The 15,640-nt window shown below is 35.5% G+C and overlaps 1 protein-coding gene across 10 annotated transcripts in view; it reads right to left on the bottom strand.

Moving 5' to 3' along the window:
* BLTP1 (bridge-like lipid transfer protein family member 1) overlaps positions 1 to 15,640 on the bottom strand; it is a 198,385-nt gene that overhangs the window by 17,933 nt on the left and 164,812 nt on the right. For 6 of the 10 annotated variants that reach the window (XM_058550001.1, XM_058550004.1, XM_058550006.1 and 3 more), the window contains 8 exons: positions 12,502 to 12,717; positions 11,121 to 11,301; positions 10,484 to 10,580; positions 8,583 to 8,744; positions 7,924 to 8,063; positions 6,605 to 6,806; positions 1,944 to 2,144; positions 976 to 1,155 (listed from right to left, as the gene is read on the bottom strand). In XM_058550001.1, coding sequence (XP_058405984.1) covers positions 976 to 1,155; positions 1,944 to 2,144; positions 6,605 to 6,806; positions 7,924 to 8,063; positions 8,583 to 8,744; positions 10,484 to 10,580; positions 11,121 to 11,301; positions 12,502 to 12,717 — 1,379 coding nt within the window. Of the gene's footprint in view, positions 1 to 975; positions 1,156 to 1,943; positions 2,145 to 6,604; positions 6,807 to 7,923; positions 8,064 to 8,582; positions 8,745 to 10,378; positions 10,581 to 11,120; positions 11,302 to 12,501; positions 12,718 to 15,640 lie in introns of all 10 variants that reach the window. The other 4 variants (XM_058549998.1, XM_058550005.1, XM_058550000.1 and 1 more) reach the window with 1 other exon arrangement.

Raw genomic sequence — 15,640 nt, 5'->3', positions numbered from 1 at the left:
CCCCAACTGCTTTGTACAACCAATTAAATGTTCAGTTATATCCGTGCTTCACCCTCAGTGAACCAAAGTTTGATCCAAAAGCATACTTTTTGATGCTTCTGTGCCATTAAATAACATGTTGCTATAGCCAAGAATATTCCTACATAATTTTGAAGATCTGGTCCAAGTATCATTTCCCTTGTGAAGCCTTCTCTGATCTCTTATATAAAACAGAATATATTGTTTTCTCTTCTTTATATAAACCTTCATTATAGCATTTATTACCTTGCAATGTCATTTATTTGTCTACTCATAAGACTTTGCCTTATCAATCACCTAGCACAGTGCTCGGCATAAATTCACCGTAAAATACACCTCAATATATGTTTGTTGAATGAATACTGGGTGGAGTGTACTTACTATATTTGTTTGATTAATAATTTTAAAAGTTTCCTCTCATATAGTACTCTGAAATCTTCAAAATGTTCCACATGCATTTAATTTTAAATACTTCAATCACAATGTAAAGAAAATGAGCAGGTGATTTGCCCATAGTTATATAGCTAGTTAAAAAGCTAGCAATATACATGCACACAATTCAAGATCTTATGACACCAAGTAAAAAATTTTTAACACTCATCCCTATTTAGTGTTTTAAGAATTTACAATTAGAAAATCAAATAAACAGAAAGTCTGAAATTTTACCAATTCATGGTAGAGAAGTGAAGAAAAGACGTTTTCAATGATTTAATTAGGCATATTTTGATCCTTGGGTGATATTTCTATATATTTATCTAGAAATCATATTTTTAACATTGATTACTTGGACTGAGATAGTATAGTAGGCTGGACTGTTTATTTCTCTCCTTTAAATCAATTTATCACTAAAAGCTTAATATTATTAAATGTATTTAATATTGAAACAATGTTATAAAGGAGGCCCTTATTTAATTCTGGAAAATAATATTTTAATTAGAAAACTGTAAAATTGAATACCAGATATATTTATTAGCGTAGTGTCCATCTTGCTTGCAGACTTGCTTACAGACTGACTTTCAAAAAATGAGGCACCTCCTGAACGCCTTATTCGAGACAGACTCACTTTTACAAACTCAAGGTTTATACTGAGTGAGTCTTTTCGACCAGTGACTGAAGTGGGTTCTTCATCCACATTCCCTTTAAAAAGACACACACACATTAATATATACACATGTATACATATACATACACACAACTATCTAGTTACATGAAATTATCCAATACGCTGGAATATGCCATCAATTAAAATCACTTCAGTGAGGTAAAAATTTAAGCAGAATGATCTATTGAGCATTAGCATTCCTAACAATAGTTTTAATAGGTTCAAGCCCATAACCATAACTGATGATTTTTACAACCCTTCTCCAACAAAAGCTATTATTGACGTGCAGTATATGCCTTCATTATTTGTCTAAATAAGTCAAGAGAGATTCACTAATATCAACATCACATGATTTTTAGTGGTAAATCTGTACTTTAAAATGCCAGTGGAACTTAAGTTTGCTAAATAACTGACTAATAATAACAATAGTCTCATTTTAAATTAACAAACATGATGCACACACTTTAAAAATTTACTATTTATAGAATATAATTTCTTATACAAATAGACAGTGATTTGGTAAAACATTTAAACATTTAAGTAACATAAGTAACTTCTTATATCCAAAGAGATTATTGTGCTGTGTATGTCACTTATAAAATATTCTGAGTTTTTAAATTCTTGTATAATTAATTCACCTGAATTATTTATTTCATATTTCTACTTACTATGTAGAGACAGGATAGATATTATCAAAAGGAAAAATAAAAAAAGTTTCTGATCTTATTTTACATCAATTATTAAAGGTATCATGATTTCTGAAAAGATCAAAGCTTGAAAAGTTACTATAAATTTGAAAAAGACACAAACATGCTAAGTATACCTAATCCTCCTGATCCAGATGTGAGGCCAGAAACAGCAGTTTTTTGTTTCCCTGCTCCATATGGATGAAATACATAAAGGGAAAAGTCAGACATGCATGCAGTGAAGCTCAAACCAGACGAACTGCTGCTGGAACTGGTCAGATCTGACTGGCTACTACTATGTCGACTTCTGCCAAGAGGGCTGCCTAATCCTGACGAACCTACAGTGAACACAAGAAATCCAAAATATTTATAAGCCACAGAAAATTTAAAAAGCCTGTTACTAATATATTCTCAAGAACCAAACATGACTTGACAATGGAAACACTCCAATATTAACTGGTCAATAAATTTAAATCCTTGAAATCAAAATGAGGACTTTCATGTACTTTCCAATTAGTAATTTACTCTGTAAACCAACTCTGTTCTTCTTTGAAACAATTATTTATACATATGATTGGCCAACGCCATGGTTTCCTGTTTCTTTTCTCCTTTGCTCCACTGGAAGCAGGCAGTGGAAAGGCACAGAACAGTTGGGGTTTAAGCAAGGAGAAGGAGAACAAACTGTAAAAAATCCAAATTATACAGTGGGAGTCCACATTTCAGTAGGAAACAGTGGAAAGAGAGCAAGGTACACAAATGCAGCAAGTTAAAGTTGTCTTTGTTTCAGAGAGCCAAGTGTTCTCATTGGCAACATTTCCCATGGGTGGATAGGCGAATTCCAAATATGCTTTAAACTTAAAAAATATGAGACCATCTGAATAGAGCATTTTGCTGATGATCCCAAAACATATATCTCCAGACAAGACCTCCTTTGAATTCATATATCGCAGCTGGTTACTTGACATCCTACCAGAATGCGTTGCAGGCGTCTAAAGCTTATCATGTCCAAAACTTAACTCTTCATCTTTTCCCCCAATCTGCTTTTTCCTAATGTTTCCTATCTCCAGTAAGAGACACTTCCATACAAATAGCTCAACCAGAAACCTGGGAGGTTTTTTTTTTTATCATCCCTCCCACTTCTAACTTCCTATCAAGCAATTTATCACCATATCATTTCTGTGTCCAACAACATATATCAAGTCTGTCCATTTTTCCCTCCATCTCGCTATTGCTATTCTAGCCTAAGCAATTATCAATTCTGGACTGCTGAAATGGCCAACCACTCTCCCTGCTTCCATCCACTCTTGCTCTCCAATCAGCTGCCACATTGCAGCTGGACTAGTGTTCTAAAAGTGTAAATCGGAATCAAATCCACTCCCCTGCTTAACCTTTGAGTGGCTTCCCCACACAATCTGGCTCTTTTCCTTTTCTCTCAATCTTTCCCATGCCAGTCTACCCTTTATTCACCACGCTCCACTTATACTAGTTTTTTTTTTTTTTTTTTTTCAAAGTTGCCAAACTCTTTTCTGCTTCATGGATTTTGTATTCTGTACCTGGAGTGTTCATTCCCCCAACTCTATGCTTGGCTAACTCATACTCACCTACTTCAAGTTTCCATTTAAAATATGCTTGTTTGCTTAATATCTCTCCAAATTCAATTTAAGTTCCACATTAGCAGGGACCATGTCTGTTAGCTACTACTGTATATCTAACCCCTAGGACTTACACAGATCTCAGTAAAGTTCAATAAAGATCCTTTGAAAGAATGGATATTGTCGTAACCTCTACGTATCATTTATTCTCATCGTCATTCTTTCTTGTATTTTTTTTTTTTTTATAATTTTTATTTATTTTTTTTTCCCCCAAAGCCCCAATAGATAGTTGTACGTCACAGTTGCACATTCTTCTAGTTGCTGTATGTGGGACGCGGCCTCAGCGTGGCTGGAGAAGCGGTGTGTCGGTGCGCGCCCGGGATCCGAACCCGGGCCGCCAGCATCGGAGTACACGCACTTAACCGCTAAGCCACAGGGCCCGGCCCTCTTGTATGTTTTATGATGATAAAATGATCAATGTTATTTTCTAAAAAATCATAAAATGTGGGCACAAAAAAATAGTTGCTCATTTCACATTCCTTTCACTACATGTTCCTAGCATAGTACATATATACTACCATAATAATTTGTGTTAATAATTCGTGACATTTTGTCCTTAAGAAAAAAGCGAATGTCCCAATAGAGGAATGGGCAAGGGCATATTTATCCCCCTCACTCAAAGAGCCAATAAAGTAATACAATATAAATTAAAATAATAAAATCCCACTTTAGTACATTATATTGACAATAATTGAAAATAAATTTAAAGCACAGTGTTGAGAAGAATACAGTGAACTTGGTATCCACACACACCTTGATGAGGATGCAGAAATCTTCTAGTCTTATTAAAGAGTAAAACCTATCAAACCCTTTAGAAATATTCACTCTCTGACTTAGGAATTCCACTTTCAAGAATTTATGCTAAGGATGTTTATAAATATTTATATACAAAGATATTCACCTCAATATTATTACAAAATAAAAAAGAAAATGCCCAGGGAGTCTCAAACATAAGATCAAAATGATGGAATGTCGGGGCCGGCCTGGTGGCGCAAGCGGTTAAGTGTGTGCGCTCCACTGTGGCGGCCCGGGGTTCGCCGGTTCGGATCCCGGGCACGCACCGACGCACCGCTTGTCAGGCCATGCTGTGGCAGTGTCCCATATAAAGTGGAGGAAGATGGGCACAGATGTTAGCCCAGGGCCAGTCTTCCTCAGCAAAAAAAAAAGAGGAGGATTGGCAGATGTTAGCACAGGGCTGATCTCCTCAGAAAAAAAAAAAAAATGATGGAATGTCATGCAGTCATTAAAGTTATTTTAGAGACAAAGATTTAATAATTTGGGAAAACCTATATATTAAATTTTAAAAAGTTACATAGCAGAAGAGATCATATTTCAATTTTTCCTGGGAAAAAGACTGTATCTCTACAAAAATGCTGGTTATCCATCATAAAGGAATACTATTTATTATTTTCATGTTTTTTTTTTTTTTTTTTGGTGAGGAGATCAGCCCTGTGCTAACATCTGCCAATCCTCCTCTTTTTTTTGCTGAGGAAGACTGGCCCTGGGCTAACATCCATGCCCATCTTCCTCCACTTTATATGGGACGCCGCCACAGCATGGCTTGCCAAGCAGTGCGTCGGTGTGCGCCTGGGATCCGAATCGGCGAACCCCGGGCTGCCGCAGCGAAGCATGCGCACTTAACCGCTTGCGCCACCAGGCTGGCCCCTATTTTCATTTTTAGTACTTTTTTGTTTCCTATATTTTCTATAATGAACAATGAGTTAATGTGACAATCAGAAAAATATGTTTTCAAAAACCAACACTACCACTCCGATACTTTGTTTTGACGACAACACAATTCCAGCAGCAATATTTTGGAGCTAAGTGCGAGACAGTGGGGAACTGCATTAGCAAAAACTTTAGTTCTAAAATATTAACTTCTTGCTTTCCTATTTTGTTGTGAAAACTTTCAAAGATTCACACAGCAAAGCAAAGGTTTTGCTTTACCATTTCTCCAGTGTCTCCAGACATGCCAAATGTCCCCTGGGGGCAAAATCGCCCCTGGTTAAGAACCACTGTTCTAACGATAGTTCTCTTATCAATTCTCTCATCAATTTTCATTCATTCTAGTTTCTTTCTTTAAAAGTGTCCAATAAAATATTTATCATTTGCATTTGTGATCTTTATATGATTTTTAGGGCAGAAACGACACTGAGCTTTAACATAGTGAAGAGTGACTATCTCATCAGGAAATCATCAGTTCTATTTTAAAAACAAAACCTTTCATGAAACAATACATTTGATTTCCGTTACAAAGTTTACCATTAAAAAATATATACAGTCATGCGTCACTTAACAACGGGGAATACGTTCTGAGAAAAGTGCCATTACATGATTTTGTCATTGTGTGAACATCATAGAGTGTACTTACACAAACCTAGATAGTATAGCCCACTACACACCTATGCTATACGGTACTAATCTTATGGAACCACTGATGTATATGTGGTCCCTCGTTGACCAAAACATCATTATGTAGTGCATGATTGTACATGCTACTTAATACAATTTTAATTCAGCGTGATAAGAAATCCTTGCAACATAACACTACATCTCTTATTTTCTATTTGCAACAGTGATTACTCTTAAATATAAAAATATAGCATAAAACATTCCAAAGTACTTGAACGTATTATTATATGACAGTTACTTCATAGTGCTTGTAGTATGTACATTCAAGCCAACAAAATGCTATCCAACTGCCATTCACTTGTAACAAAATATACTCAGAACTTTGATCTACTATAGATTTTTAAATAAATACTCTAATTCTCAAATATTCTTCTTTTCCAAATTTATTTATTTAGAAGTATATATTCATTACTATTAAAAATATTTATTTAAAAATAGTATTTGACTTGGGGGCCGGCCCAGTGGCGTAGCGGTTAAGTGCGTGCTCCACTGCGGCAGACCGGGGTTCGCGGGTTTGTTTCCCGGGCGTGCACCGACGCACTGCTTGTCAAGCCATGCTGCAGTGGTGTCTCATATAAAGTAAAGGAAGATGGGCACGGATGTTAGCCCAGGGCCAATCTTCCTCGGCAAAAAGAGGAGGATTGGCATCGGATGTTAGCTCAGGGCTAATCTTCCTCAAGAAAGAAAAATAGTATTTGACTTTATACCAGTGGAATAAAAGAATGTTTCCATACCTGGAATTCCAGTTTTGGTAGCAGAAGTCTTTGTTCCACTCTGAGTAGCATTCCCTCCAGGGGATAAAGTCTCTGCAGGATACGCCGTTCCTAAAGTCTCCAGTTCTCCTCGGTTTGAAGAAAACACTAAGTCCAGGGATGGCAGCTTTAGCATGCACTCTACTCTTGATACCGGTAAACAGCTAAACTTGATCTGTGAGGGCTAAAAAGTGCAGAAAGCCAAAAAAAAGGTTTCTAAGGACTAGATGGTTAAAAAATTTCACATTGGGTTCCAAAAATTACATTTAATTTCCATTTCAGTCCACATATATAAAATTTATTTGACACGTAAAAGGATTTTCTGTTTAATATCCTAGCTTTTTCAAACAGACACATGATACATTAACCAAAATGTATTAAAAAAAATGGTATCATTTTAAAAAATCTAAATATTTGAGGAGCTATCTCTGAGTGATAAATATTTAGATGTTTAGATAATTCAGAATGTTAAAGATGTTTATATTCATATTATACTTGTTCATAATCAAGTCTTTTAAAGGAAGTAATTTTCCTTATACTAAAATTTAAAAAGGCTGTTGCATTAATAACAAAAGTTTTATAAACTCTCAAGCCCTCACCCATTACATGTTTTCATTAGATCTTCAAAAAAGCTATTGCAAAAACAGATCAGACAGAAGCTCTTTTGGCCAAATTGCTATTGTAGAAAACAGTTTGAACAGATGACCGTTAGTGTTGCTTTTATTCCTGAGATTGATTATAAGATTTTAATTGAGGGTAAACTAAACTCTCAAGTTTGGATGCAAGTAGTTTTCAAATCCTCCTTAATAAATGGACTCGATCAGATGCTAATATATACTCCCCAAAGGCCTATTGATAGGACTGCATTTTAGACTAAAATATTAGATAACTCTTAGCAGAAATCCAACAAAGGTGCTATTGTGACTTTATATCTAAATTACACTTTAAATCTGCTCAAAAAGGACCATATAATGACAAGAAATACAGATGCCATAATAAAAAAAGGCATAAAATGCTAAAAGAGGGTTTTTACTTATATATTTTTATTTTTGCCACAAAAGTATGAGATCTAAATTTTGAAAACCCAAATATCTACAAACCTCCTCAGCAGAAAAGTAAATAAACACATAAAATTATACTTCCCAGAGGTTCAGGCAATCTTTAAGCCATCGGAGACACACTAAAGGTCCATGAACTCAAAGTTAAGAAAACTTTAAAGGGAAATCAGGTTGGAAATGTTCAAATGAACTGAAGAAACACTTTTTTCTTTAAAACAAAAAGGAATAAATGAAGTAGATCACCTGAACTCGTACATAAACCACAACATCTACAGGGAAGGAAGAGTAAGCAGATGTTGAAGATGATACTAATGACGTTGTTGATTCTTCCATAGGATCTGGTATTTCAAAATGTCCCATATCTTCATCTTGTGAGCTGATAGCTGTTAAAATATTTAGTTTTAAGTTTTATTATTAGGGCAAGGGCAAATTATTTATGAAAAGATCCTTTTATGCTGAGATCAGGGGTGTGAACACAGAAACATTTACTCCTGTGGCCCATCATTCTATACGTCTTTTCCTATTCAAACCTCTTGCTCATTCCTCCAGAATTCGATTCCCCTGCTGCTATACCAAACACTGTACCAAGAAAACAGTAATTACGTTTTTGCCCTTAAGGAGTTTCCAGTCCAAGAGACACACTAATGAAGGAGCTAAGGATGTTCATTTTCTCATTACCTAGCTGTGGCTGTGGGAAAATCACATAATCTCACCAGGAGTTAGTTTCTTTATTAGTAAATGAGGACTGGATGATCTCTCAAGTTCTTTTTTAGTTCTGTAATTCTTTTACATTTATCATTGAATATATTATATAATAATATATGATAGCATTAAGAAATCCTTCTAAGTAATAGGACTCCAAAATATATGTGATGAGAAAGTAAGTATACGAGGATACTCACTTGTATAATTCCTCTCAATTGGTGTAATTGGGATAGTTTCCAGAGCCTTTTCCAGAAAGTCTAAAAGGCAGGGACTAATAACCATTTCTTCTGGCAATGACTGAAGTGCTACCCAGGCATATAATTTGGCTGTTTTTACTCCTCCACTTCCTTTTCCTTTGGCTAGAACAGTTACAAATGTGAGATGAATTTAATAAGTAGTTCCCATAAAACATATGGTAATTCTGTGAGAAATTAAAATTATATGACAGTTTAATCAGGCGAAGCACCTTATCCTTAAAACCATACAAGAATGCAATAAAAATAGTAGGCTGATAGAAATGATATATTAATGTCAGAATACAAAGATGATTAACGATGTATAATGCAACAGTTATTCCTACTTGCTCTAGGTCACAAATTTTGGTTCCATTTTTCAAATTTATACTTTGCTAAGTCTCTCATTAGCATTATTTTAGCATTTAGTCTCTCATTTAGCATTATTTTGTCCACTTAAAAAGTAAGATATAGAGAACTTTTGACTAACAATATTTTATGGCAAGTGAGGAAAAATGTCATCTCTCCTTCCTTCTACCTAACCTAAATATGTCTATGTCAGTAGAATGAGTATAATAGCTAACTTAGCTAACTTTGGCTTAGGTTTCCAACTCCAAGATATATTAGCTTTGTAAGCCTAGCAAAACATTCAACTTCTATGAGCTTAAACTTTCCCCATGTATAAAATGGGGATAATAATACCTGTCCTGCACTTAACAGACATAGACGTGCCTTGTCAATTCAAAAGTGATATAAAAAATATTAGGCATTATCATGGTTACTAGCTATTTTAAAAGATTTATATATCAAGTTCCATCTCTCAAATTTTTTCAAATAATTCTTGCCCAGTCTGATATTCCTTTTTCTACTATATACATAAAGTATTATTGTGGTGTGGTAGCCAGATTCCAAAATAGCTTTCAACGATCCTTGCCTCCCGGAATTCATGCCCTTGCGTAGTTCCCTCCCACACTGAATAGGGCTGACCTGTATGATCAGTAAGTTATTGTGGAAGGGATGATATCTGACTTCCAAGGCCAAGTCATAAAAGATATTGCAGCTTTAGCCATGTTCTCTTTTGGATCACTCGTTTTAGGGAAGTCAGCTACCATGTTATGAGAACACTCAAGCAGCCCAGCGCAGAGGCCCATGTGGGGAGGCACTAAAGCACCACCTCGTCAGCCATGTGAATGGGACGTGACGGAAGCAGATTTTCCAACACCACTCAAGGCTTCAGATGATTGCAGTCCTAACCAACATCTTGACTGCAACTTCATAAAAGACTGTTAAGTTAGATTCACCCAGCCAAACTACTCCCGAATTTCTGGTCCACAGAAACTGTGTTTGAGGTTATATTATAAACTACCAAGTTTTGGGTAATTTGTTATGCAGTAACAGATAGTAAATGCAGTTAAGTCCAATGTACTCTGTCTTAAATGTATAAGTTTAATGTTTCCATCTAGATCATAAGCTCCCAAACTTGAACTACATAAAACTTTTTCTAAATATACATAGATCTAAAAAACTAAGTAAACTATTTAGTATATTAAGTTTATTTTAACAACTAACAGTCTAAGGTAATATCAATTCGAAAAATAGCCAAAAATGGTTGCCCCACTCTTCCATATATGAATTTTGTACAGTCATTATAGCCAAGTCTATGTCCTTTTTGTGAATTTGAAACAAAGTCTCAATAGAGCAAGTAGGTGATGACTAAAAATTAAGTTATATAAAAAATAAAGTATATTTTCCTTAAATACCTGAGGGAATAGGTGGGGGTTGGGGAGGAAGTAAGGTGTTAGTCTTGCTCTGGACAGTGCAGGGTAAAGGAGGAGAAGGAGGAGATGTTGCACTATCTTTCATACCATACAGCTTGGACTCTTTAGAGAGTGTTCTTGGCAAGGAAGATCCTCTGGAGGCATTAGGTGATTCAGTCTTTAGAGTCTTGGAATTGTAATGCAACTGTATGGAAACAAATAAACTTTCAAAATTAAAATTATGCAGATGAGGAAAGCCAAGAAATGTAGAAAAATGTGGTAGGAAGTACACTGGTCCAGGAGTCAGAAGACCCAGTTCCAGTTTTTACAAGTTAGCTTTCTGATCCTAGCATGTTTCTTAGCTTTTTTCCATTTTTAAAATTATAAAGGTCATCCCACGTATTATTTAAAATTCTTTGTAGCTTAACATTCTAGGATTCTGTGATGCTAGAATCTAAAAAACAATTGTTTAATAAAGTTACACTAGGCAAGGTTTAGTAAATATGTTATGAATAACAAGGTATAAAGAAGAAAATTAACTTCTGCCAAAATTTTGTGGAAAAAGCTGTATAAAAGAAGCGGCAACCTGTGATTTAGACGTTCTATGTTCAGAATATGGCTACATTAGAGAAAAACATCGGAAAGCCTCATTTTAATATAATCGGCGAAGGAAGAACATGTATGATAGAAAATAAACAGTGCTGCTAGTAATCCAATCCCTTATCCTAGACATTCAGGTTTTTACCTTTACATCAACTCCAGGAATATAAAATACTGTTGTTTCTGAGTCACTAGGCTTTGTCTGTAGAGATGATGGCACTTTCTTGCCAGTCATTAAATGGGTGGTAGAAGCATAATTAGTCTGAAACTTCTTCTTTTTTGAAGGAGAATCTTGATCTAAACTCCTGGAACTTCTATCATAACTCCTATAAATAGAAAAATGTTTTATCTTTTAGAAAAAGGACATTTATCTCCTTTTCTTTTGTTTAAAATCAAACATTTATACAGCAAATGGAATGTAATCTTTCATTTAAAAAGTTGAAAAGTAAAGCGCATCAGTGTCTCAGCTAAACTGATGAAAGCCTTGCACAGATGAAGGTTACGTAGTGTGCGCCATAACTACACAGGACAGTTTCCTTTGTTCTTTCCTGAGGTCAAAACTGTTTCACATAAATGATTAGGTTGAACCAAATGAAATTGCCCTTTATGTAGGTAAAAATAGCTGAGTATCAGCAATTTATTGGCTGGCTTATTATGGTTCAACCAAAAATAAGTTAACAGTCATTCTTTTGATCATTACTACTAATTTGTAAGACTTTAACTGTTTAGAGTGACTTTTTATCTTCTCCTTTTATAAAAAGTCTCATTAGACAAATAGACCATTTAAAAGTCTTTTACTATGGAAAATTTCAAACATACAAAAAGTAAACAGACTGGTATAATGAACCCCCACGGATACATCTCCCAGCTTCAACAATTGTCAGCATTCTGCCCTACTTGTTTTATCTACATTTGCACCCACTCCCCACCCACCCACTCCATTATTAATATTATTTTATAATAATTCTTTTTTAGATTAGGAAAGAAAAGCAAAACAAAAATTCAAAGAAAAAAATAATCTAACATTAAGCCTGTTTATACCACCATTTATTTAATGATGGAAAAAAATGGTAAAGTTGCAGTTATACCCTGAACATTCCAGTATAACGATGCCTCTTTGTGCAGTCGTTTCCCAATCTTTCTTATTTCTTTATGAAGTCATCAAAACTCTCAATAACCAAGATATCTCTGAGTACTGCACTGTTCTTTAAAATAGAAAAATGCACAATACCAAGATAGCGACTGAGAAATTCATGCTTGTTTAAAGGAGAATTCCAAAAATATAATTATTTTAATTAACAAATTTTTTAGAACCTAAATCAGACATCCATTTCTAGTTGCCAGAAAATATTACACTTTTGTTTAAAGAAATAGTATGTTATACAAATAACCACTCAAACATTACAACTATGATTAAATCTACATTTTGGGACATGGAGGGGAATGTTATGCTGTAATTCTGTGATATAAAAATAGTATTTCTAACAAATGCAGTTACACGTACCCTTTTCAGACCAATTTCTTACCTTCTAAAGCTTATATCATCATGTTCTTGTAGAAGCGTGGTTGGGTGGAGCACACATTTTCCACTATCAATTTCAACCCGTATATCAAGTTCAAAGTCAATATTTCTCTCTGTAGCTGTGCCACTAAGACTTCGGTTGACTGGTGCTGTTGGCCAGCGTTCTGTAAACAGCTGATGAACAGCAGCAAAGCCTGTTGCTTTTTTACGAGATGTATGTCTAAAGAAAGAACAACTGGTCATTACATTGTAGTAAAATGGGAAGAGTTTTTAACAAACTGTTTTCCAATATGTTATGTGAGCAATGGTCTGTAAATAAATTTTACTATTTTATAAATTCACACAAATTACTCAATTAATTCATACTAACTGAAGTTTCTCCTAACTTAAATGGAGTCATATTTTATTCAACAATTATGTACTGAATAACTATTATGTGCCAGAAAATGTGCTGGTGCTGAGGATACAGGCACAATCGCTGCTATGAAGGAGTCTGAATATCAGTATATGAACTATAGGCATGCCTCGGTTCATGGTGCTTCGCAGATATTGCATTTTTTACAAATTGAAGGTTTGTGGCAACCCCACATCAAGCAAGTCTACTGGCACCATTTTTCCAACAGCATTTGCTCATTTCATGTCTCTGTGTCACGTTTTGGTTATTCCCACAATATTTCAGACTTTTTCATTATTATCATATTTGTCATGGCGATCTGTGATCAGTGATTTTTGACGTTACTGTTGTAATTGCTTAGGGCGCCATGAACTGTGCCCATGAGACGGCAAACTTAATCGATAAATGTTGTGTGTGGTCTGACTGCTCCACCAACCGGCCATTCCCCCATCTCTCTCCCTCTCCTCGGGCCTCCCTATTCCCTGAGACATAACAATATTGAAATTAGGCCAAATAATAACCCTACAATGGCCTCTAAGTGTTCAACTGAAAAGAATAGTCACACGTTTCTCATTTTAAATCAAAAGCTAGAAATGAAATCAAAAGCTTTAGACAGGAAGGCATGTCAAAAGCTGAGACAGCCCAAAAGCTAGGCCTCTTGTGCCAGTTACCCAAGTTGGGAATGCAAAGGAAAAGTTCTTGAAAGAAATTGAAAGTGCTACTCCAGTGAACACACGAATGAGAAGAAAGTGAAACAGACTTATTGCTGATATGGAGAAAGTTTTAGTGGTCTGGATAGATCAAACCAGCCACAACATTGCCTTAAATCACAGCCTCATCCAGATCAAGGCCCTAACTCTCTTCAATTCTATGAAGGCTGAGAGAGGGGAGGATGCTGCAGAAGAAAGTTTGAAGCCAGCAGAGGTTGGTTCATGAGGTTGAAGGAGAGAAGCCATCTCCATAACAGAAAAGTGCAAGGGGAAGCAGCAAGTGCTGATGTGGAAGCCGCAGCAAGTTCTCCAGATCTAGCTAAGATAACGTAATGAAGGTGGCTACACCAAACAACAGATTTTCAATTAGATGAAATGGCCTTATATTAGAAGAAGATGCCATCTAGGACTTTCATAGCTAGAGAGGAGAAGTCAACGCCTGGCTTCAAAGGACAGGCTAACTCTGTTGTTCGGGGCTAATGCAGCTGGTGACTTTAAGTTGAAGTCAGTGCTGATTTACCATACTGAAAATCCCAGGGCCCTTAAGAATTATGCTAAATCTACTCCACCTGTGCTCTATAAATGGGATAACAAAGCCTGGATGACAGCACATCTGTTTACAACATGATTTACTGAATATTTTAAGCCCACTGCTGAGACCTACTACTCAGAAAACCAGACTTCTTTCAAAATATTACTGCTCATTGACAATGTACCTCGTCACCCAAGAGCTCTGATAGAGATGTACAATGAGAGTAAGGTTGTTTTCATGACTGCTAACTTAACACCCATTCTGTAGCTCATGGATCAAGGAGTAATTTCAACTTTCAAGTCTTAAAAAATACATTTCGTAAGGCTATAGCTGCGATAGATAGTGATTCCTTTGATGGATCTGAGCAAAGTCAATTGAAAACCTCCTGGAAAGGATTTACCATTTTAGCTGCCATTAAGAACATTTGTAATTCATGGGAAGAGGTGAAAATATCAACATTAACAGGAGTTTTGAAGAAGTTGATTCCAACCCTCATGAATGACTTTGAGGGGTTCAAGACTTCAGCGGAGGAAGTAAAGGCAGATGTGGTGCAAATAGCAAGAGAACTAGAATTAGAAGTGGAGCCTGAAGATGTGACTGAGTTGTTGTAATCTCATGATAAAACTTTAACAGATGAAGAGTTGCTTCTTATGGATGAGCAAAGTGGTTTCTTGAAATGGAATCTACTCCTTGTGAAGATTGTTGAAACGACAGTGAAGGCTTTAGAATGTTACATAAACTTAGTTTATAAAGCAGCGGCAGGGTTTGAGAGGACTGACTTGAATTTTGAAAGAAGTTCTACTGTGGGTAAAATGCCATCAAACAGCATTGCATGCTACAAAGAAATCATTTGTGAAAGGAAGAGCCAATCAATGTGGCAAACTTCATTGTTGTCTTATTTTAAGAAATTGCCACAGCCACCCCAGCCTTCAGCAGCCACCGCCCTGATCAGTCAGCAACCACCAACATCAAGGCAAGACCCTCCACCAGCAAACAGATTACAACTTGCTGAGGGCTCAGATGATGGTTAGCATTTTTAAGCAATAAAGTATTTTTAAAAATTAAGGTATGTACATTGTGTTTTTAGATATAATGCTATTGCACACTTAACATGCTACAGTATAGTTTAACATAACTTTTATATGCACTGAGTAATCAAATATTCATGTGACTTACTTTATTGTAATACTGTCTTCACTTTATTGCAGTCAGGAATCAAACCTAGGATATTTCCGAGGTATGCTTATAATATTCTACGTTTTGGAAAAGATTTCATTTTTGCAAACTGTAAAATTTAAAATGCTACTTTCTAGCATTTATTAAAAGATAAAAGAACAGAAAAATAAAAAAAACAATGCCATATGGAGGTAAATTACATTAATGAACCATGGGTATGTCTCAGTCTCACTCTGGCTAGGCACATTAAGATTTTTTTCTGTGACAATTAACAGTTATATATACAATGCTTCAAGCTCAGTTCTAGATTCTGAAATACTATCTAAGGATC

This window comes from Diceros bicornis, chromosome 11, assembly GCF_020826845.1.
Source record: "Diceros bicornis minor isolate mBicDic1 chromosome 11, mDicBic1.mat.cur, whole genome shotgun sequence".
NCBI lineage: Eukaryota > Metazoa > Chordata > Mammalia > Perissodactyla > Rhinocerotidae > Diceros > Diceros bicornis.
This window is presented reverse-complemented; position numbering and strand designations above follow the sequence as displayed.